This window comes from Coffea eugenioides, chromosome 1 (assembly GCF_003713205.1).
Source record: "Coffea eugenioides isolate CCC68of chromosome 1, Ceug_1.0, whole genome shotgun sequence".
NCBI classification, from domain to species: domain Eukaryota; kingdom Viridiplantae; phylum Streptophyta; class Magnoliopsida; order Gentianales; family Rubiaceae; genus Coffea; species Coffea eugenioides.
The window spans coordinates 6,107,083-6,129,367 of record NC_040035.1 but is presented as its reverse complement, the minus strand read 5'-3'; the positions used below and the strand labels follow the sequence as shown (position 1 = coordinate 6,129,367).

General features: G+C 35.8%; 4 protein-coding genes and 2 pseudogenes across 5 annotated transcripts; 4 read left to right on the top strand and 2 right to left on the bottom strand.

Moving 5' to 3' along the window:
* Positions 1-3,252: 3,252 nt before the first annotated feature.
* Positions 3,253-4,092, top strand: LOC113766457. The gene has a single exon (XM_027310652.1). It carries the CDS (start codon positions 3,253-3,255, stop codon positions 4,090-4,092), a length of 840 nt encoding a protein of 279 aa, XP_027166453.1.
* A 4,054-nt stretch (positions 4,093-8,146) lies between these two features.
* LOC113766449 lies at positions 8,147-8,722 on the top strand. Its single transcript, XM_027310646.1, has 2 exons — positions 8,147-8,298; positions 8,476-8,722. Exons 1-2 carry the CDS (start codon positions 8,147-8,149, stop codon positions 8,720-8,722), a joined length of 399 nt encoding a protein of 132 aa, XP_027166447.1.
* An 84-nt stretch (positions 8,723-8,806) lies between these two features.
* LOC113766440 (protein FAR1-RELATED SEQUENCE 5-like) lies at positions 8,807-10,155 on the top strand. Its single transcript, XM_027310637.1, has 3 exons — positions 8,807-9,338; positions 9,447-9,538; positions 9,751-10,155. The coding sequence occupies exons 1-3, from the start codon at positions 8,807-8,809 to the stop codon at positions 10,153-10,155; spliced, it is 1,029 nt and encodes a 342-aa protein (XP_027166438.1).
* A 1,463-nt stretch (positions 10,156-11,618) lies between these two features.
* Positions 11,619-13,550, top strand: LOC113766433 (annotated as a pseudogene).
* Positions 13,551-16,013: 2,463 nt separating this feature from the next.
* LOC113766424 lies at positions 16,014-18,327 on the bottom strand (annotated as a pseudogene).
* An 82-nt stretch (positions 18,328-18,409) lies between these two features.
* Positions 18,410-21,911, bottom strand: LOC113752462 (G-type lectin S-receptor-like serine/threonine-protein kinase At1g11330). Of its 2 annotated transcripts, XM_027296575.1 has the most exons (7): positions 20,613-21,911; positions 20,216-20,323; positions 19,955-20,145; positions 19,662-19,872; positions 19,231-19,468; positions 18,986-19,136; positions 18,410-18,881 (listed from the first exon to the last, which is right to left on the bottom strand). In XM_027296575.1, the coding sequence occupies exons 1-7, from the start codon at positions 21,844-21,846 to the stop codon at positions 18,594-18,596; spliced, it is 2,421 nt and encodes an 806-aa protein (XP_027152376.1). In that variant the 5' UTR covers positions 21,847-21,911; the 3' UTR covers positions 18,410-18,593. The 2 variants fall into 2 exon arrangements, with proteins under 2 accessions (XP_027152376.1, XP_027152383.1); XM_027296582.1 differs by lacking the exon at positions 18,410-18,881 and having other exon boundaries at positions 19,028-19,119.
* Positions 21,912-22,285: the final 374 nt, after the last annotated feature.

The following is a 22,285-nucleotide window of genomic DNA, read 5'->3' as shown; positions in this document are numbered from 1 at the left end:
GTAAAGATGTTACTTTTGATGAATTGTCTATGTTATCTTCCAAGAAGGAGTCTTCTAGTCCTTGTATTACTGATAGTACACAGAAGCAGGTGGAGCTTGATATTGGCAGTTTCGATCCTTTTCAGTCCAAATCTTCTATTCAGCAAGAGCCAATAGATGCACCTGAATCTACTGTTGAAGATAGTTCAGAAGAAGAGGAATATTCCATAACCAGAAATAGAACAAAGAATGACATTCGACCACCGCAAAGATATGTAAATTTAGTTGCATATACTTTGTCTGTTGCAGAAGAAACTGATGCAGTTGGTGAGTCTTCCACCTATTCAGAAATTCACACTTTGAAACTGCAGTTAAATAGTGAATTTGAAATGAAAGATTTGGGAGCAGCTAAGAAAATTCTTGGCATTGATATCAAGCGAGATCGAGGAGTAAGGAAGTTGTTTTTGACCTAGAAAAATTATTTTGAGAAAATCTTGGAGCGTTTTGGCATGAAAGATGCTAAACTAGTATCTACTCCTCTTGCTAACCATTTTCGGCTATCTGCTGCTCAATCACCACAATCAGATGAAGAGAAAGATTATATGGCACGGGTTCCTTATTCCAGTGCAGTCGGCAGTATTATGTATGCAATGGTTTGTACTCGTCCAGATATCTTACATGCAGTCAGTGTTGTTAGTAGATATATGTCTTGTCCTGGTAAAGCACATTGGCAGGCTGTGAAGTAGATTTTCAGATACTTGCAAGGTATTTCAAATGCAAGTTTGGAGTTTGGAAAAAATAATAGCACTTTGGTTAGTTTTGTAGATTTAGACTACGCTGGGGATTTTGACAGGAGAAAATCACTTTCAGACTATGTATTTTGCATTGGCGGTTGTGCTGTTAGTTGGAAAGCTATTCTACAACCTGTCGTAACTTTGTCTACTACAGAAACAGAATATATGGTTGTGACCGAGGCAATTAAAGAAGTCTTGTGGTTGAAGAGTTTGTTTAGTAAGATTAGTCTACATCAAGGTGTTACTGTTATTCACTGTGATAGTCAAAGTGTCATACACTTGACTAAAGATCAGATGTATCATGAGAGGACGAAACATATTGATGTGAAATATCACTTTATCCGGGATATCATTGCTGAAGGGAAAGTCCTTGTCCAGAAAATCAATACCAAGGAGAATCCTACTGACATGTTTACGAAACCTCTTCCAATTTATAAGTTCAAACAGTGCTTGGATTTGATTGGTGTTCATTGTATGTGATTTGACCCGATGGGGCTTATATGGAGAAGGTGGAGCAAGTTTATAATCTCTCGATATTGTGGACTCATCAAGGTGGAGATTTGTTGAAGCCGCATTTGTTGACCTTTATGCATTTTACTTCGTCCCACATCGAAGCCAGCAGCGGGAAGGCTCCATTGGAGAGCCTATAAATAGAAAAGGCCATTGAACGTTTTAGGTGCACCACTCAAGAGAGAACTATATGGGCTATTAGTTTCTTGGGTCATCTAACTCATTTATAGTCAAACATTTTAGACTCTCTTGTTTTGAGTTTAGGAATATTTCTTAAACCTTTTGTAAGTGCCATTTTGGCCTAGGAACCACTTTCCTACGGCTTTTGTATTTCTTTTTCATAATAGAAATATTGCTCCTCCCTCTCCTGTGGATGTAGGTCAATTTGACCGAACCACGTAAATTTTTGTGTCTTTTATTTTGCTTTGTTATTTGTCTTTATTGGGTTGCCACAACCCCTTTTTTATATGGTCGGTTTTACCGTCTAAATATTATATGGTTGCTGTTTACCGCCTAATCTTTATATGGTCGGTTATACCGCCTATTTTGTTCTAAGTTTAGTTTGTTTATTCTTGGGCCAGTCCTAACAGAGTGCATTCTGGGCCGTCAGAATCATTTGACAAGTAGATGACAAACATGGTTCAAAGTCGCGGTCGCAGTCGCTGCTCGGACCATTCCACATCGGTCTTGAGAAATCGGTCACGGTCTCGGCGAGATGCGAATTTTTGATATATTTATAATATTCAAAAAATTGTAAAAAATATGATAAAAAAAATAATTAAAAAATTAGTAAAAATAATAAAAATTGAAGTTAATTCGGGATGACTTGCAGTGATTCGGTGTGACTCGACCGTTTCAACCCTTTACGGTGATGTCTCGGCTAGTCAAGTATCTCAGAACCATATCGTTTCAGTATCGTATCGGGAGGGCTCGAGACGGTGACGACTCGGTTGAGTCTTTGAACCATAAATTGACAAACTGATTGACCAAGCACGGCAAGGTGCTTTGTTAGTTGCTACAGAATCAGCCATTCTTGCCGTGGGTGGAAGTCTGAAGAATAAATCAGCACCTTTGATGGGAAGATGCTCAAATCATCTCTTTGGAATCGGCTATATACATAAATAATAAGAAACAGAAAGAATATTATCCAAGTCACCATGCCTTGTACCCAAAATAAAAATGATCAACACACACCTCTTCCTCCTAACATTGAGACATCAAGTGGTCTTGCCCTTTATCAACACGTGGTTCAACCTCGAGATGCATCAATGATCTCATAAGGTCAATCATATGCTCGTGTTACCAGAAAAAAACAATATAAGTATCATTGAATAAGATGAATGATAGGGTTAGTAATGATCTAATTGTCGGCTGTTTCCTGAGGAAGGAACCGGCTAAGTTATTCCTAATTGCTTGCTACATAGAGGCCATGAATGAACATTGCTTGATTTAGTATTATAGCAATAATAAAAATGGCAATTAACATGATCACATGAATCAATGGCTGAGCAGCATGCTTTGATGAGTGTCCAGAACACCCGTGCATGGCTAATTAATTAAATTCCACGAGCAGGCAACGATTCCCATTGTCTCCCAACAAATTACGTAGCACGAATATTTCTGATGCTTTCATTGATTAGGCAGCGTGGTATGGTTTTATTAATAAAGTTAAAAAAACCAGCACCATCGGCTTTGAATCAAAGCTGGTGATCCAAATGGTTGAATCAGAGCTGGAAATTGGGATCTCAATACTGGATGCACCTTCTGACATCCGGCATCAATGAGACAGAACTAATGAAAAACAGAAAATTTAATCAGCTATTACAACAAGACAGAGAGGATAAGATTCCTTTTGTTTTCTTACCCACCTATATATACAGTAGATAGGAGTTCTCTTTTCAACATCTCCACAGGTTTCTGAAGACTTTACATTCAACATCCATTTGTAACGTTCTGATTAAGAAAAAAGATGGCAACTCCAAAATTCTCTAGTCACGCTCGTTCCATTAGTTTGCCTTCTTCATCTCACCCTCTTCTCGTTACTGTTGAGGCACATATCCAAAGATTGAAGTCTTCAGAAGTGGCATCCTCAACTTCACAGTTATTAGCCTGCCAAAAATTGGATGGCCTCAAGAACTTGTACGAGTGCCTGGATGATGTGCTTCAGCTGCCTTTGAGCCAACAAGCTCTCTCCAATGAAGATGTCCTGGATGGATCTCTGATGCTGTTGGACATTTGTGGGGCAGTTAGAGACATCTATTCACAAATGAAGGAAACTGTCCAGGAACTTGAGTCATCTCTACGGAGAAAAAGAAATGGGGATCTGGCCAATGAAGTTAGCTCATATATGATCTCCAGAAAGCACTTGAATAAAATGATCAGCAAATGCTATAAAGATTTGAAGAAAGCGGCAAAAAACTGCAACTTGGAAGCAGTAAACAAAGAAGCTGAAAAACTGCCTTTGGTTAACCTGATCAAAGAAGTCCAAGAAGTTAGTCTATCTATCTTGGAGTCCACATTATCTTTGGTTTCTCCATTCAAAGCCGGATCACAGCCAAAGGGTTGGTCTTTGGTCTCAAAATTATTGCAGCACAGGACACCATCATCTGAAGGGCATTCCAATAGTGCTGCAATGGAGCGAATAGAAATCGAGTTGCATCTGATAAACAAGAACAAGTCAAACAAAGACGTTGTAAAAGAACTCGAGGCCTTGGACTCGAGCATTCAAGAATTAGCAGAGATGCTTGAAATTGTCTTCAGGCTATTGCTAAAAACTAGAGTTTCGCTTCTCAACATCCTCAACCACTAGTTTAGGCCACAATCAGCTTGCATGGTTCCAACATTGGGGTTACAGTGCAGTTCAATTTTGTATACATACATGTACAATTTTTTATGTACATAGACACATCAGAAGTGAGTACATTAGTCAAAGAGTTTATCTACATTGAGCTCTAATCTTGCTTCCTTTGCTCTTTTGGGTTGATGATGACAAGTTTTGATTCTAGAAATATTCAGGGACAATCCAAAACGACTGGTGGAATGAACATTTCGACTTTCCTCAAAGAAATGCATTCTTTCAAAACTAATTATATTGTAAATTAAATAATTTAATAAAACAAATTAAGATGCTCAAAATAACTAAATCTATCCTTTAAAAAGAAAGATGGTAAAAATCTCATTCATAGATTCGTAGTGCTATGCATCTGGTTAATTTCTAGTTTATATAATTTTGTTGCAACTCAATTCCTGTGCTATGTATTCGAATGAAATTTATTTGTAAAATAAAACATCAAGGTCTTAAGTATTACGTAAACAATTAGCAAACCAACAATAATTTTTAATTAACATCAACGTGATGCCTTCTTCTTTTTTTTTCCTTTCTTTTACTTTCTTCACAGCTTGGAATTTGAACCAAGATGTTCTGCATTTCAATTCAGTTTGTCACTCAATGTTAGAGGTGATGAACATGAATGATGAATCATGGACACATCACCTAAAAGAGAAAAGAATATTAGCAGATAAAATTTTGATTGTTAAAGAAATAATTTGAAGCTTAATTATCTATAATGGCTGATTCCAATTGGTCTCTTTACGTCATTACCATGAACATAAATTTGAATTAATCGATAATTAATGATTTTATCTTTGTCACAAGCACACAGTTATAATGAATAGAAAAAATCCCACAAGCGGATCAAGATTCCCCTTGCTCCCCAGCGTGAGCATAACCCGCAAAATTCTGATTTCTTAATTAAGCATCATGTGATGCTTAGATCAACGTTGGCATCAAAACTGATGTTTCAAATCGTGGTTGAATCAATATTTCAATTTGCAAATTTAGATCTTGGCATCCATGGAGACAAAGTACAGAAGCCATGTTACACAAGGGGGGTATGTTAGCAGTTGAAGTAAAGATGTAAGCATGCTAGAAGCAATGCCTCGAAAAAAATACTGCTTCCGTTCCATTTTATATGTGATGGTTAACTTTACGTACAATTTAAGAAAAATAAAATTTGAGTTTGGAATTTTTATTAAATGTTTTATTAGTTGAGTTTGGAATTTTAACAAAGCCACAACTACCAAGTTACAAATATGATTTCTAACACTATTTGTTGGGAGAACATGAATTTTAAATTTTTTTCCTTAGAAATTGTATAAAAGGTATAATAGAAAAGTTGGATATTAATAATTTCTATTTTTATATGAAATTTTTTTTTGGGAAAAATCAAATTAGAATCAAGACATATAAAATGGGACAAAGGGAGTATTACTATTCATGTAATAAAAGATTGAATAAGGTATATATTGACAGTTAAGATTTGTAAATTTTAAGGATTTGGAACGTGAATAAATAAAATAAAATCTTGGCTGGCTAAGTTTTGAGTTTTAGTTATGGACTTACATCTTGAGAGAAAGGAGAAAAACCTAATGTCTCTTCGTTAAAAAAAGAAAAAAGTAAAAAAGGGCTACCAAGCTAGAGGGCTTCAAACGGATTTAATGGAGGAAGAAGCTTAGAAATTCAAAGAAGGCAAAGAAACAATTCAGTCTTGCAATAGTAATTGATTAGTTGCTAAAAAACATAGACAGCAGTGTTTGCAATGATTCAAATTAAAGGGGATGGATGAAGCTATGCAATATGAGTTGTGGACCGCATTGGAATGCTATAGCTTGAATTATTTGTTGAGTATTGATTTAGATGTAATCCTACTTGTTTGGTAACCTCTTCTAACATGGTTACTAGGTTAATGATTTTCTTAAGGTGTACTTATTAAGTTTTTTGGTGGTAATTGGATTTACTAGTCAACCCTCAATTTCAAATGTTTTAGCTTTAAAATTCAGGACATGATAGAATGGTTTTAGAGTTTAGGTTGAGATTTTGCAATGTATCCTAGACTCAATGTTTGGGATGCCAAACTTGTGGGGTTTCTGTTTAGTCATCACTCAATCATAAAAAATGTTACAAATAGGCATTGAATTTCAGATTCTTGGCTTTAAATTTTGGAATTTTCTAACAGGTGCCCTATGGGCACTCTTTAATACTTATACTGCTACATTCTATTTAACCTATCATCTATAAATACACATTCATAATTACTATATTCTCTTGTATTTATACACTTTTCTTATTTAATTCCATTGCATTTATATACTTTTTCTAATTAATCTTATATTTTTAAAAATCTAACACCTGAAATACATCTTAACGGGTCGTTAAATTGTTTATATAATTTGGATATCTTAGTATTTAATTGAAGTTTGTACTTCTTGGTTTAAAGATACTTACAACTGAGGTGAAAACGTTCTGGTTTGGGTGCAAATGTACTAGAGTTTGAATTTCAAATTTTGTGGTACATGATTTCTCAAATAATTTAGGTCAAATCCATAGGGATGTTAAATGTAATAGACACATTGGTCTTCTTGTGTTGGAGGTAAAGTAAAAATTGATTGAAAGCTCATATAAAGAACACTTTCAACTATTTAAGACATATCGAAAATCTAACTTTAAGATTCTTTTTTGTTCGACCCTGGAATAAATTTCTGGAATCGTGAATACATCAATTAAGAATGAACAACCAAAGGAACAAAGGAGACCAAATTAGACAAGGACCAGGGGCCAGGACGGTTGTCAGTCAACCGTCCAGAAACTTTTCATGGCCAAGATGTGATGGGCCCATCATCAACGGCCAAAAATTTGGGGAACAAAATGGAGATGAGTGTAGAGGATTGTCGCTTTAATAGAAACTTGACTTTTAACTCCGTTTGGTCTGGCTGTTAAGGATATGAAAAATTTTAAATTAAAATTTAAAAATAAACTTTTGGTACGATCGGCGAGCTTTAAAACTCTTTCAACTTAAAAGAGGTGGGAAGAAAATGGCGGTAGTGGGTTCTCTCTGAACACAATACATTGTCACTGCAGCTCCTTCTGTTCTTCTCCTCTCAACAAATTATTTCGCACAACATAGACATAAATCTTTGTTTTCTTCTCTTCCAACTCTTAAATAAACCATATCAAAACGGGCATCTTGTCTGAGGTGTGCACAAGATAATTATGAAGATCCGTTACAGCAACAATACACGCCGATTTAACTTGTGGATGACTGAGATAGATATTCATCGAGTAACAAATGCATAGCCGAGACTTGTGAGCGGCCCATCTGAAATCCACTGCATGGTGAACTCTGTCCAAGGTAAATGCTAATATTATAATGTAATTTGATTGTAATAAATGTGTTATCTAGTGAATCATAATTTGAAAATTATAAGAAGTATGTCATTATTCTTTTACAGAGAATGGTTAACTTGTACAATAAAGATCTCATACAAATTTCAAAATATAAATGAGGATGTGTACAAATAAAATAACATAAGCGTAAAAACAACTTAACAATGTAACCAACTTAAATAAGTACACAAACGGTATAAATGACAATGTACAGATTTTAAGAACTCTGTCAAACCTTACGCTATGTAAAAGTGTATTTTACGTACATGCATTTGTTATGTTACAAGTTGATATAAAGGGTGTACACATTATTATAAAGTGTGTACATATGATTGTAAAGTATGTAAATACTGATATTATACACAAATTGGTTATAATATTTGTTTGAAATGTATATATTATATAGTGAAATATGCTATGCAAATTATTAGAGTTATGTGATTACCTATTACAGACAAGATACATATCCATAAAAATTATTTTACAAAATGTTGTAAAGTGTGTACATGTCGTTATAAAGTATGTACATATGTGAATACAAATAATTAAGTGCTTATGATGTGAATAAGGAAATAAAAAATAAATATAATAGTTTGTCCTAAAAAACAATAGCAAAAATGCTTTTGTTGAATACAGCATAATGGAGGAAGCATTATGTCCTAAGATCAGCATGGAGTTTCAGTCAGAAGATGAGGCATACAACTTCTACAATAGGTACGGATTAATTGTTGGGTTCAGTGTTCGGAAAGACTATTTGAACAAGGATAAAGACGGTGTAGTTACATCGAGAAGGTACACATGTTGCAAAGAAGGTTTCAAACGACGGTACGAAGGAGATGCAAAACCAAAGAGAACTCGGGGTGAAACAAAAACCGGATGTGAAGCTAAAATGGGGATAATTTTGAACAGAGAAACAATGAAGTATCAGGTTTGAGATCTGGTAATTGAGCATAATCACACACTACGCAGTTTAGAATGTGCTCATATGATGCGTTCACAAAGAAAAGTAAGTATTTCTCAAGGAGCCCAAGCTGAGATTGCAAATGATGTAGGAATATCCTTGAAACAATCCCATGAACTCATGAGAAAAGAGGCAGGTGGATTAGGCAATATTGGCTACACTCGTGATGACTTAAAACACTATCTACGAACAAAAAGAGAGAGGGGATTAAAGTATGGTGAAACTAGTGCAATGCTACGATACTTTGAAGAATAAAAATTGGAAAATCCGTCATTCTTTCACGCAGAGCAGCTTGATTGTGAAGAACAAATTACAAATATATTTTGGACTGATGCATCAATGTTGATGGATTATACCTATTTTGGGGATGTGGTTACATTTGACACCACATATAAAACTAACAAGGAGTACAGATCATTGGGCGTATTTGTGGGATTCAATCAATTTAGACAATTGGTTATTTTTGGAGCAACTCTATTGTATGATGAGACCATTGAATCATTCAAGTGGGTGTTCGGTACATTTGTAGAGGCAGTTTGTGGAAAGTACCCAAAAACCATCTTCACAGATCAGGATGCAGCCATGGCCGCTGCAATTTCAGCTGTTATGCCTTCAACTTACCATGGTTTGTGCACTTTTCATATTAGAGTCAATTTCATGAAACATCTTGGGAACTATTACAAGGATGGTAGTAATCTCCCATATAAATTTGTTGAATGTATGTATGAGATAGAAGATAAAAATGAGTTTATCATGGCCTGGGATGCAATGCTAAAAGAACACAAGCTCGAAACAAATGAATGGTTGTGTGGCATTTATGCATATCGAAAGAAATGGGCAAAATGTTTCATGAAAGGCTCCTGGACTGCAGGTATGCGTAGCACCCAACTAAGTGAGAGTCTAAATGCTTCCATAAAAAAATATCTGAAACTTGATCATGATATGGTTCAATTCTTCAAACATTTTAACCGAGTTGTAGATGAAAAAAGATATAATGAACTAAGAACTGAGTATCACAGTCGACAGAAGCTGCCAATGTTGGGATTGCAAAAAACTCCCGTACTGATTCAGGTAGCTTCTATATACTCTCCATGCATGTTTGTTGCATTTCAAAATGAATACAATGAATCCAATACAATGGTGATCTTGGACCAAAAGCATACTATAATGCATGTGGAATACAGTGTCAGTCACAGTGTCAGTCAGTATGATGGAGGAAGGGAAGAGTGACATTGAATCCAATAACTAAAGACATTACTTGTAGTTGTAATCTTTTTGAGTAGGAAGGAATCCTATGCTCACATGCTTTAAAGGTGTATGATATGGTTGGAACAAAGTTTATTCCTGATCAATATGTGACAAAGAGGTGGACAAAGAAGGCAAGGTCCGGAGGCAGCGTCGATTGCAAGGGTAGAGAAATATCATCAGATCCGTCTCTCTCTATTTCCCATCGATATAGGATATTAGCACCCGAAATAGTAAGACTTGCTACCAGGGCTGCCATGTCAGAAGCCGCTACAAAGTTAGTCAGTAGCGTAATGTCTGAATTGTCAAAGAGAGTCGAAATGCTATTTTGTGGAGAAATAGATGAAATAACACATAATAGTGCATCATTGGATCTATGTAAGGAAATACAGGTGCAGAATGCAGCTGGCCACTTTGTGACTCCAACGGGTTTGAAGAAATGAAGTGGCAAAAAAACTAAGAAAGTATTGCGTAGTTGGGTGGACAGGTTTCATAGGCAAAAGAAGAACTCTAGATTGTCTAAGGCAAGCACTCCTGAGATGGTTAGTACTGAATCTTATTTTTGAACTTACATAACTATATCATTTCAATTGACTCTACTAGCATAAGCCGACTCAATTGTTGTATATTCTTCTCTTGTCAGTCATCAGAATCCTATCAACCTATCCAAAGCCAAACATCAAGCAAATGTTTGTCATCGAATAATTCTGTGGCAGGAAGTAGCTATTTTTATACTTTACATAATGTGCATTATAGTTCACTGTTAGTTATTTAGTTGTTACAAATTAATGTTTTACTTGTACACATTGGTTATTAAAGTGTACATATTAGTGATAGGATGTTCATCACATGTTATACATTTTTGACATAGTAATATCACATTTTGTACATATTAGTTGGTACACATTACGGTGATCTCTTGATTTAATAGCATTTACATGTTGTTGTTTTATGTGTACAAACCGATATATATGTTGTACGCATTGATTGATACTATATACCGCTGGTTACTTTGTTTTAAAATATCGTTATTGCATTTGGACACATGATTACACCTTTGAAGAAAATTTTTTACAGATTATTAATTTATTTGCTCGCATTTATTTTTAAATCGTACAAGTTACAATTATTTATCACCCGTTGTTTAGTTTTGACATCATGTTATTATTCTGGTACACGGTGTATTTTAGTTGGTACATATTACGACGATCTCTTGATTTAATAGCATTTACATGTTATTGTTTTATGTGTACAAACTGATATATATGTTGTATGCATTGATTGATACCATGTACTACTGGTTACTTTGTTTTGAAATAGCTATATCATTTGGATACATGATTACACTTTTGGACAAATTTTTTTACAGATTATTAATTTGTTTGTTCACATTTATTTTTAAATTGTACAAGTTATAATTATTTATCACCCGTTGTCTAGTTTTGACATCATGTTATTGTTCTGGTACACGGTGTATTTTAGTTGGTACACACTACAAAAAGACCTTTTCAAATTTGTTGCATCGTTACTTCAATTTAATGCATTGGTTATGTGTTATATTCATAGTAACCCATAAGTTTGTAGTATAACTTTACAATGTATTCATTTATGGTCACGTATGTACTGAATTTTGATTTTTGTTTAGATTACTTTCAGTTGATTTTTGTTTACATATTGTTAATTCAGTTGAACACGTTGTTATACATTATGTACACATTTGCATCATAATTTTCGTACATCATAGCATCTTAAATTTTGGACACAATGTGTATTTAATTTTACAAATTAGTTATTTTGCTGTTATACACAGTGTTAGCATGACTTTGCAACTAATGTAATGTGCTACTCGTGATAACAGTCATTCAGTGAATCAAATTTTATATCATCCCCAGTTATTCACTCAGATATGCAGTCTTGTAGGATGGTAAGTGAGATATTGCATTTGTGTGGATAATCAAGATTTTGAACAAATTTACAGTATTTTATTCAGTACAACACTGAAATCTAGCCCGGTGAACCTAGAATCACTCCTCAAATACTGGCTACTCATAATATCCGTATTCAAGATCGTAACAATCTCCCACTTTTGATTCCTAATGATCCTGTGAGCAAGACAAAGTACAGCTCATTTACCGAATTCTTAATGGTCAGTAATTCTTTAAAAAAATTTATTTAAAGTTATTATTTAGAATTATTCATACCTTGTTACAAGACTATTGTAGGGCATGCTTTTATGAACACTGTATATTTGATTTAAATAATTTATTGCTTGTTTCAATGATTGCCAGACCCCCATTGTGGCTTCTGTGGAAAGGTCAAAGAGCAATAGTCCCATACATATAAGCGACAAAGAAGTGCAACTACCTACGATGTTAATGGGTAGAAGCTAATTGCATTCCATGAATATGTATGCTAAGATGTCAAATCTTGTGACCTTTTTGGAACTGGATTGAATTGCACCAGTTGTAACTTAACCTTAACTGTCAATCAATTTTGTGATTTCAAATAAGAGAAATTTATGGTCACCTATATTCCATTCATCCCCAATTAATTGAGTATTCCATCAAAAAATTTTAACTTTCATGTGAACAAAATATGATAATGAGAAAATTGTGTAGGATGAAAATTTCAGGCAAATAAGAATATCTCACAAATAAGAATTTCTCACAATCGAATCCTATTTCCAGGTTTACCCAAGTAATAGTAGCAGCAATAAGGAACTATAGAGTGGAGGGGCCACAAGGTGATGATGAATTATTTGAAGTTGAAGGAAAGGAAAGTTCTGTAACTAGTTCGAGAAAGATGCTCCATACCCATGGTTTCAAGTAAGTTCTAATAGCTTTTGATGCCCAATAGAAGCCAATCTAACTACAAGTCTGCTCCTAGCTTTATAGAATTTGTTTGATCAAATCATAAGTCAGGATTGCCTTGTGTACCACAGGTTCTTGGATACAGCTGCATTCATTGCTTCAAGAGATTTCAATGAGAAACAGGGATATCATAACTAGTGGCGTCTATGCCCTATTTCTCAAGTTGAAGAAGTTAAGTGCATACTGAGACTACTGCCAATTTGGCTATGCACTATAATTTATTCAGTGGTATTTACTCAGATGGCATCCATATTTGTTGAGCAAGGTGCAACCATGAAGACAAAGATGTGGAACTTCAAGATCCCTCCTGCGAGCATGTCTAGCTTTGACATATTGAGCGTGGCAGTTGTCATATTTTTCTACAGGAGAGTCCTCGATCCAATAGTAATCAGAATTAAGAAGAGTGGTGCTAAAGACCTCACTGAAACTAAAGATTCCAAAGGGCTCACAGAGCTTCAAAGGATGGGGATTGGATTCGCAATAGCAGTAATGGCAATGCTTTCGGCAGGAACTGTGGAGAATTATAGGCGAAAATATGCTAGAATAGATTGTACAAACTGTGAAGGCTCAAGCTCATTGAGCATCGTCTGGCAGGTCCCTCAATATGCTTTAATAGGTGCTTCAGAAGTTTTCATGTATGTAGGCCAACTGGAGTTCTTTAACAATCAAGCTCCTGATGGACTTAAAAGCTTTGGTAGTGCACTTTGCATGACCTCGATTTCCCTGAGAAACTATGTTAGCAGTTTTTTCTATTGAGCATGGTCGTGAGAATATCTGCCAGAGAAGACATGCCTGGTTGGATCCCAATAAACCTTAACAACGGTCATTTAGACAGGTTTTACTTCCTCTTGGCTGGTCTAACCATAATAGATTTGGCAGTCTACATGGCCTGTGCTAAGTGGTACAAGAATGTCAAGATTGAAGGGAAGTATGTGGAAGACACCGAGAAAGAGAACTATGGAGTTTGATATATACCAGTGACAAATATAATGCCTTACAGGCATTCAATGGTAAAATTATCTAAATAAGACTGAGAAATTGTGGTTGCAACAGAAGTTTTGTACAGATTTAAAATAAAACTATCTGAATTTTATTCCTCCACTAGATTATGAGTTAAGAACTTTTAACAATCACACACTTTTCATGACTCATGTACTGGCCTTAAGTTATGCAAGACCGCATGGCCCTATTGATTTTTTCATGATGCAAATTGCGAACAAAAACAAACTCTACATAGGCGAGGAGAGATGAGAAGTAGATGAACTGCAACTAACTCCAATTTGATGGCAAATACTATTCAGTCAACACAAATGAAGATGAGATACAAACTTTGCTCGTGCAAAGATTGCAGAAGCACTTCACCAGAGTAAGAAATTCAACCTTAACAAAAAAATCACAAGCATAAGAGACCTACCTGTAAAACAGTCAGCGAGAAGCCAATGCTATAACCACCAGTATCATGTGATGCCTCAGGATCAGGGTTCCAATTGGAATCTCTAACTATGGATTTGGGTGTATTCTAGTCAACCTGCTGGGCAGCTTTTGTCTCAAGAAGCTCTCCAACAATAACATGGTTCTCTGCAATCATAATGATTTGTTCAGAAAGTAGTGAAGTAATTACAGGCATTAAATTAAAGAAAAGAGAGGTACTCATATCTAACCAAAAATCCTAACAACAGTTTCCACAATGGAATCAATAAGTTCTTTTGCAGAAGCCTGTGCTGTTCCACTAGGAGACATTGCAGGAGACATTATAGAGAAATTACTAGTTCTTTTCTCTTGAAACAACGAATCTCCTCAAAAGGGTTATTTGCTCACATTTATTTTTTAAATCATATAAGTTACAATTATTTAGCACCCGTTGTTTAGTTTTAACCTCATGTTATTATTCTAGTACACGGTGTATTTTAGTTGGTACATATTATGACGATCTCTTGATTTAATAGCATTTACATTTTATTGTTTTATGTGTACAAAGTGATATATATATGTTGTACGCAAACTAACTATACTTGCAACCTAAAGAAGAAAAATAAAAAAGATAACTTTTTTGCAAGCATAATTTCAACACTTTTAACTGCTCAGCTGAGCTACCCAGCTCGAAATAAACAAAGCTCCAAAATTTCTTCAATCCATCCCACGAAAACTAATGTGAAACTTCAAGACTCACTAAAATAAGAAATTAACTCGAAAATCCCAGAAAATTTTGACCCCAATGAATTAAAAAAAATGTAAAGACATGAAGACTATCAATGTTGCGAATAAACATTACAAGGGCAACAGAGGAAACAAGGGCATAGGCAGCGCAGAGAGTGTAAAAGATTCCATCTTGCCATTCAACGGATTCGTTGATCTTGTGCCACCAGTTGCCCTCGATTAAATCTGAAATCTCCAACTATTGCAACAACCCAGGGCTAGAATTAGGAGTTTAAAATAGGTAAATTTTGTGAGTCTTCACACTTAGGGTTTGTATTGAACTGAGAAGTGCCGTGCACTAGATAAATAAACATATTTAGTCTAATCATGAGAGTAGGTTAAGGTTTGTATGACATAGTTATATCACCTAAGTTCTTAAAGAGTTTGATCAAATGCTTATGATCTCGAGAGAGAGATGAGATTTAATTAGGTACAAAATAAATGTATTGAGAGATAATCTCAGGTACTTGCATGTGATACGTTCTTGAAATGTTAAGAAATTAATTGGATAATTAATTCAAACTCTAGATCAAATTTTGAAACCCTAGTCTTTTGCCAATTGTTTTCTCGCCTATATCTTATTTGGTTTAATTATTTAATTTTTTGAGTAGTGATTAGAACACACATTGAATTTAAATTTTGTTATTTTTGTGAAAATAATTAAAGTAGTAAATTAATTCATCTATGTGGGTTTGACCCTGGAATACTTTAGATAATTATTTGTCAATCAATCAGCTTGTCAATCGGTAGTTGAAATGATTCAAGAACATCATCAGCTTGAATACACCTTCATTTAAATAGGAAATAATTTCTAAGTTTTAAACTCATACAAATAGAAAAGAAATTGACTATTACTACAAGTAACTAAAACAATTAGAAAACTAATTATTTCCACACAAAATAAGGATTCTACTTAAAAGAACAAAAATCAATTTCCTAACAATTGGTTCATGATACTGCGTTAAACATTTTGGATATGGGTTTACCTTTAAATCTTATATTGCCAACCCTCTAGCATGCAATTGTGGACTATACAATTCGGTTCTGTTAAAGCTGATTTAATATGCAATTGATTGAAACGACAGTGATCCTGGACTACATGACCATAAACTCATATTTTTTTCATTTTAAAAGTTGAATACTTTCCTGAAACGAAACAATTCAAGCACAAAGGTTTGTTGGTAGTCATGCATATGTGTTGTTCCGTTTTTTGGTCGTTACATACCAAGAAAGACGAACAGGCCGCACACTGTTGGTACAATAGTCGAACTATGACACGTAGTTCAAGTCCTAGTGGCTTTCGGGCAAATCTTATGACTTAGGTTTGGATTTTGTTTGTCCACTTGCAAGCCGAGTCAACCATCTTTACTCATCACCATTGCTGCTACATCCTTCAAGTCACTGGCTCTCTGGGGAAGCTGTTTTCCTTCTTCACCTTCCATCAGATTCTTCACAGCATCCGCAGTGCAAAATCGTCCCAACAGCCCATCTTTGTCACTGGGTCGAGGCCTCAATGCAATTTTGAGATCCTAGGATAACCAGGCAGCATTCATCTTCTGTTCTGCATATAGCGGCCAAGCAATCATTGGCACGCCATTCACGACACTCTCCAGGATCGAGTTCCACTTTAAGACCAAAGACCAACCTCGTGGTTGTGACCCGGCCTTTGATCCAGAAAGAAAAGACAGAACCGACTCCAACACCGGAAGGCTAACAACTTGAACTTCTTTATAAGTTTAGCCAGAAGGACTTTTTCTGAATCTCTATTTTCCACTGCCAAGTTGCATTTCTTCCCTGCTCTCTTCAAGTCTTTGTAGCATTTGCTGATCACTTTATTCAAGTGTTTTTTGGAGATCATGTATGAGTTGACTTCATTGGCCAAATCTCCAAACCTTTTCCTGTAAAGAGATGAGTCAAGTTCCTGCACACTTTCCTTCATCTGTAAATTGATGTCTCTGATTGCCTCATAAATGTCCAAAAGCCTCAAAGATCCATCCAAGACCTCTTCTTCCCATTTTCCAAGTTTTCATTGGAGAGAACTTGTTGACTTGAAGGAAGCTGAAGCACATCATCCAGACACTCGTACAAATTCTTAAGGCCATCCAACTTTTGACATAGTAATGAAATGAAGTTGAGGATGCCCCTTCTGATGACTTCAACCTTTGCAGATGTTCCTTGGCCGTCGCGATAAGAGGGTGAGGATGCCCCTTCTGATTTGAGGTTCATCTAAGAAGAGTAAGGCCTAACATTCCTCCTGCATCTCAGAAGCAGAGAATGTATTGCATCCATCCAAATACACAGAGCCTTCTAAAAGCAACGCGATTCAAATATGACTAGTGAGAAAGTGGAAGTTGTGTGCTGGCAATAGTATAACAGAAGGAACAATCTTCATGGAAGGAAGAAGAATCAATAGGTAATATCAGGTACCCTAGCTCAACTGCATTGCTGCGACTACAGACAAACCAAGAAACTCTTGAACTGTTTGTTCCCCAGCTCGACTTGAGTTAACATTGGCGAATAAGCTCAAGCCTCTCAAACAGCTAAATGACTTGGGTCTTTGGTGTTAGGCTCATGAGGTTGTTGAGTTTAATCGGGCTTGTATTCCCCAATTTGTTTGGGATACAGAATCTAGCATGCTTGTAATGATGAAGTTGAGCCATACTTATTCTTTTGCTAAACTTCAAGTCGAGTTCCATTATCTTGTTGAGCTTGCTCAAGTTGAATTTGAGTTGCCCAGAAAATATGACAAGTTGAGCTCAAGCTTGATGACTCTGAACTTATTTTATCAACAAGAATCTAATTTCTGAAGAACAATATTTAGTTAAGCATTTAGATTGAATTATCTTGGCTTCTATGACTCAATATTCTGTACTGCTCTTTCCACTGACAGAAATCTACCTTAGGAAAAATGCAAAATTTACCTACTTATATAGTCAAATTCTGTTTAGCAAAACAATTTCCCCTTATATATGTCAGTTCCTCCACCTGGGAGTGATTATGAAAATAATTTCAAGAATTCAGAATTGCGAGAAAATTTACATAAGAGAGTTTTGCACTCAGGATGGAAACAACCTGAGGGGATGCTTCTTTTAGTTGCAGTTGTCTGCATATTATGAAATTTTGGTAAATAGATCAGCTGAGATATAAAGACGAAAGATTCAAGTAATAAATATGTGTGGGAATGCCAATTCGAGCTTGATGGGTCAATAATGCCAATTTCTGTTAGTCGAGATGATTTGACTTCAAAAATAGAGGCGAATGCCTCTTATTCTCAGTCCCCAAAAAATAAGATGCAGAATTCTTTACGTCGTCCAATTTTTCTAATCTTAGGTAAAATATCATGACCAATTCTCATAGCCATGGTGCTTTCCCTATTAGCGTACTTTCTATTGTGAATTTGGAACTATGTTTGAAGATTTTGAGACTCTGTAAAGAAACTTTGATGTGATGATGATTAAGTGAGGCTTTGAATCAAAGATGACAAAAGTCAAGGGCATGAATATCAGAGCGTGGCCACTTGGCACTATGTAAAACCATGTAACTCGCCATATTAGGGAAATGTCTGTCTAAATATGTGATAGGATTATCTGCTCAATTTGATTCAATCAACAGCTTAAGATGGATTTTCATTAAAGTGAAAACTTGCAAATACGCACCACAAGAAAAGGACACAAAGTTGTACCATGTCCGCATGAGATCCAAGGAAAATTTGCACCCACTAGATGCACTCGAGGAAACTCCCTGCAGTCTATAACTATGCATAATAACAGAGTGGTAAGAATTGGATTTTGAAAAACAATATGCACTGGATTGGGCTATCGGCCATCAACAATTGTTAAGGTTATACTGTTACTAGAACAACAAGACTTTTCCGAGGGACCTAATCTTTCTGTATAAGCTGGGAACTTGGGACGAGGGAGATGTGAAATTTCACTTGTAAGCATTAAAAGAACAGCAGAGACATCTGGCCTATCTTTCGCAAATTCCTGCACACATAATAATCCTACATGGATGTATCTCAACATCTCTGTTATGGCGCCTGGATCAAATATTGCTGCATCTATCAGTTTCGTTGCTTCATTTTCATTCCATAATTTCCAGGCCTGAGATATCGCAATCAAGAATGGAGTTTCAATAACAAAGAATAGGATGAGGAACTTTACTTGAGTCATGATACTATATCAGTTGAAGAAATCAATACACTTACATGTCCAAGCAGGCTCACTTCATTCTCATCATTATAGAAGCTAGTATTTCTTCTTCCACTAACAATCTCTAATAATAGCACTCCAAAGCTGTAGACATCAGACTTTTCAGAAAATCTTCCTTTCATTGCATATTCTGGAGCCATATAGCCACTGTCATCACATCAGTTAAACTTATGAGGAAAAGAAAACAGTTTGAATTAGTTATGATGTATAAATGACAAAAAGAAACCAAATATAAGCTTACTATGTTCCCACAACCCTGTTAGTATTGGCTTGATCTTGATGGCCTCCGAAAATTCTAGCTAAACCAAAATCTGATATTTTTGGCTTGAGATCTTCGTCTAAAAGGATGTTGCTTGCTTTCAGATCTCTATGAATAATTTTCAGTCTTGAATCTCTATGAAGGTAAAGGAGGGCTCTGCCAATCCCCTCAACAATGATCACACGTCTTCTCCAATCAAGTAGTTTTTGTTTATTAGCATCTGCAACATTAATAATGTCAATTAATATGCCCCAGTTTTTGTGTTACTTTTATGCAGGGACTTACAATGTGCTCTATTTTTCTGTTTTACTAGTTCTCTGGAGTCTGGACATCACAAACACCCTTATATTTTCAGATTAGATGGAATGAAAGAAAGTTAGATGAGAAACATAAAGAGAACTTGAATTTCTTACCAAATAGATAGGCGTCAAGACTTTTGTTTGGCATATATTCATAGACTAGCATTGTTTCTTCTCTTTCAATGCAGCAGCCCAGAAGTTTAACAAGATTCCGGTGTTGGAGTTTCGAAATAACCACGACTTCATTCATAAACTCCTCAATCCCTTGAGTTGAAGAATTTGAAAGCCTCTTTACTGCAATTTCCTGGCCATCTAAAAGCTTTCCCTGCCAATAAATCTTCATTAAATGCTATCCAAGAAAAAAACTGAGCAACTTAAAATACCATGCCAAGCCAAACTCAGTTTACCTTGTAAACTGGACCAAAACCACCTTTCCCTAGCTTATTGTTTGATTGGAAATTGTCTGTTGCTTTGGCCAATGCTTCATAAGTAAACAGAGGTAGCTCTTCAAACTTGGCTTGGTCCACAGTTACGGTGATCATATCTTCCACTTTATGCACTTCTTCCGTTGACGATACCTTAGCCTGTTGCTCTTTCCCTATTTATGGACAAAGTAGGTGAATGTATGATCACTTATCTGAAAAACATTAGAAGCACTCTCAAATTACCTTTCTGCTTTGCCATCCACTTCCAACAAAGGCATCCACAGAATGAAATGAGTGCAATTGCTGCAGCAACCGTGCTTGCAATGACAGCTTTAGAACCCCTTTTGGTATCTGTATCAGTACGTCAATGGTATCAAAGCATGTTGACAAAATTTTCAACTACTAAGAATATCCAATATTCTTGTGATCGCTGTGATTTTTTTTTTTCTTGTAGAAACATAGTATCCCATATTCTTGTACTTTAGAAGTAGGAAAGGAAATTTCAAATTTAACAGTTTCAAGTGCTAAATCGAGAAACATAGCTGGTATCAAACCGTATCATATGTAATTTAAACCAAGAAGACAATAAAGAGTAAAGTAATTAATGAACAAGAAGAAAAAGTACAGCAAATTGTCTTACTGAGTTCAGAATATGCCACCCGAATATATAAGTTTGTCCCATCGTAGGGAAGCTGTGCTGAATCAATTAAGATGCCATTCCATTGCATACATCCAATGCCATTATAAACTGCATAAGCTGCACATGAGCAATTGTTTAAGCAGTCTTTAAGGCATTCTTCTTCTGAAATTCCTTTTGGCTCAGCAAAATCTGGAACCTTCATGTATGTTAGTTTCAGGAAACCATCTTGCTTGTCCTCTCCACTAACAGATTGATTTCTCTCACATTTCAGCAATTGTTTTCTTAAGCAACCACCAGTCCAATTTCCTAGGTTCCATTCCTTCGTATCTCTTGGCTTAAACCCTGGCAAACAAGTACAAATTGGGGAACCCTGAGGATTACAGCTCCCAAAAGGTCCACATTTTCCATAAACACCACACTGGTTCTCTGGGCCTGACCAGTAATTTGTCCAGTCTCCATTTAATAATGCCCTTAACTGCATATTCCCTGATGAACTCAACATAAAGTATATCATAGGATTTGCATAGTTATAGCTGAAATACGGAGATCCAGAACTGTCCTTTGACACATCAACTCGAGTATCATATGAAGACATGCCGGGCATCCCAATAAAAATGGTACCGCTCCATGGACCACTCCGCCAATAAGGTCTACTATTATTCCAGACAAAGAGTTGAGAAAGTTGGTTACCACTGAGACCTACAGAGAAAGTTCCAACAGATGGATCAGAGGGGCTTCTCCATGAGGTCAGTTGGCTCAGCCCTGATGTACCATCACCTAATTTCATGCTTTGCAAAAGAGAGTCTGTAGGATGCTCAAAACTTTCCCACTTGTTTTTCCCGTTTGATTCATCTATCAAGACCAGGTTTCCAGTATCCAAGAGTTGTGCACTTGAATTGGCCAAAGAACTTGAAACATTAGTAGACCATAGTATCTCCTTCATTCCATTCAAGACAGCAAGATTTCCATCTTCCAGGATTGCCACAGTTCCTGTGGAATCGTTGAGAGGTCTTTCTCTATTAGCCACCCATATAATGGCTGTTTTCGGTACATTATACATTATTCCAACATACCGACCACTACTGTTTTCAGGGGTAAAGAAGCCTAATTTAAATTTTTTGCCAGAGGAAACTATAGTTTCAGAGTCTTGGATACTCTGAGTGATTGTGATTGTATCTATTGCAATACAAACTCCAAAGCAGCAAGCAAGTAGGAGAAGAAAGGATTCCTTCATTGAAGGTGGAGAAATATTTTTGATTGTTCTATGACCAGGATACAGTGGAAATTTTGCAGGTTCATTTCTTTATTCCACTTCCAATTACTTTTATTCATCCATCCTACAGATTTGTTGGAATTTCTTAGCAGCCACTTTAGACCAAGTCAGCATGTAACTCGGTCTACCTCCTTCCGTTTGCTTTCCGGAAAGAAGTGTTACATAAAATATCAAGAATGTAGACAAACTTGGCACCACTCAAGTTTGGAAGGTCAATGTTCCAATCAAATCAATAATTAGCAATAAAGTCAATCAAGCAGACCATATAAGATTTTAAAGAAATTTCCTCGATAGGAAAAAGATAGGTCAATTAAAAGGAGCAGGAAAATCTCGAAGATTAGTTTACTTTTTAATGCATTATAGGTTCCTGTCTTCATCTTTAATTTTCAAGAAGTGGAAG

Coding starts and splice junctions, on each gene's coding strand:
- LOC113766457 (XM_027310652.1), top strand. CDS start 3,253: ATGGCAACTCCAAAATTCTCTAGTCACGCTCGTTCCATTAGTTTGCCT.
- LOC113766449 (XM_027310646.1), top strand. CDS start 8,147: ATGGAGGAAGCATTATGTCCTAAGATCAGCATGGAGTTTCAGTCAGAA. Junction 8,299..8,475: donor GGTGTAGTTACATCGAGAAG/GTACACATGTTG, acceptor CACACTACGCAG/TTTAGAATGTGCTCATATGA.
- LOC113766440 (XM_027310637.1), top strand. CDS start 8,807: ATGTTGATGGATTATACCTATTTTGGGGATGTGGTTACATTTGACACC. Junction 9,339..9,446: donor GAAAGGCTCCTGGACTGCAG/GTATGCGTAGCA, acceptor ACCGAGTTGTAG/ATGAAAAAAGATATAATGAA. Junction 9,539..9,750: donor AAACTCCCGTACTGATTCAG/GTAGCTTCTATA, acceptor CTTTTTGAGTAG/GAAGGAATCCTATGCTCACA.
- LOC113752462 (XM_027296575.1), bottom strand. CDS start 21,846: ATGAAGGAATCCTTTCTTCTCCTACTTGCTTGCTGCTTTGGAGTTTGT. Junction 20,146..20,215: donor GTGGATGGCAAAGCAGAAAG/GTAATTTGAGAG, acceptor GTCCATAAATAG/GGAAAGAGCAACAGGCTAAG. Junction 18,882..18,985: donor AAGTGAGCCTGCTTGGACAT/GTAAGTGTATTG, acceptor GCGATATCTCAG/GCCTGGAAATTATGGAATGA.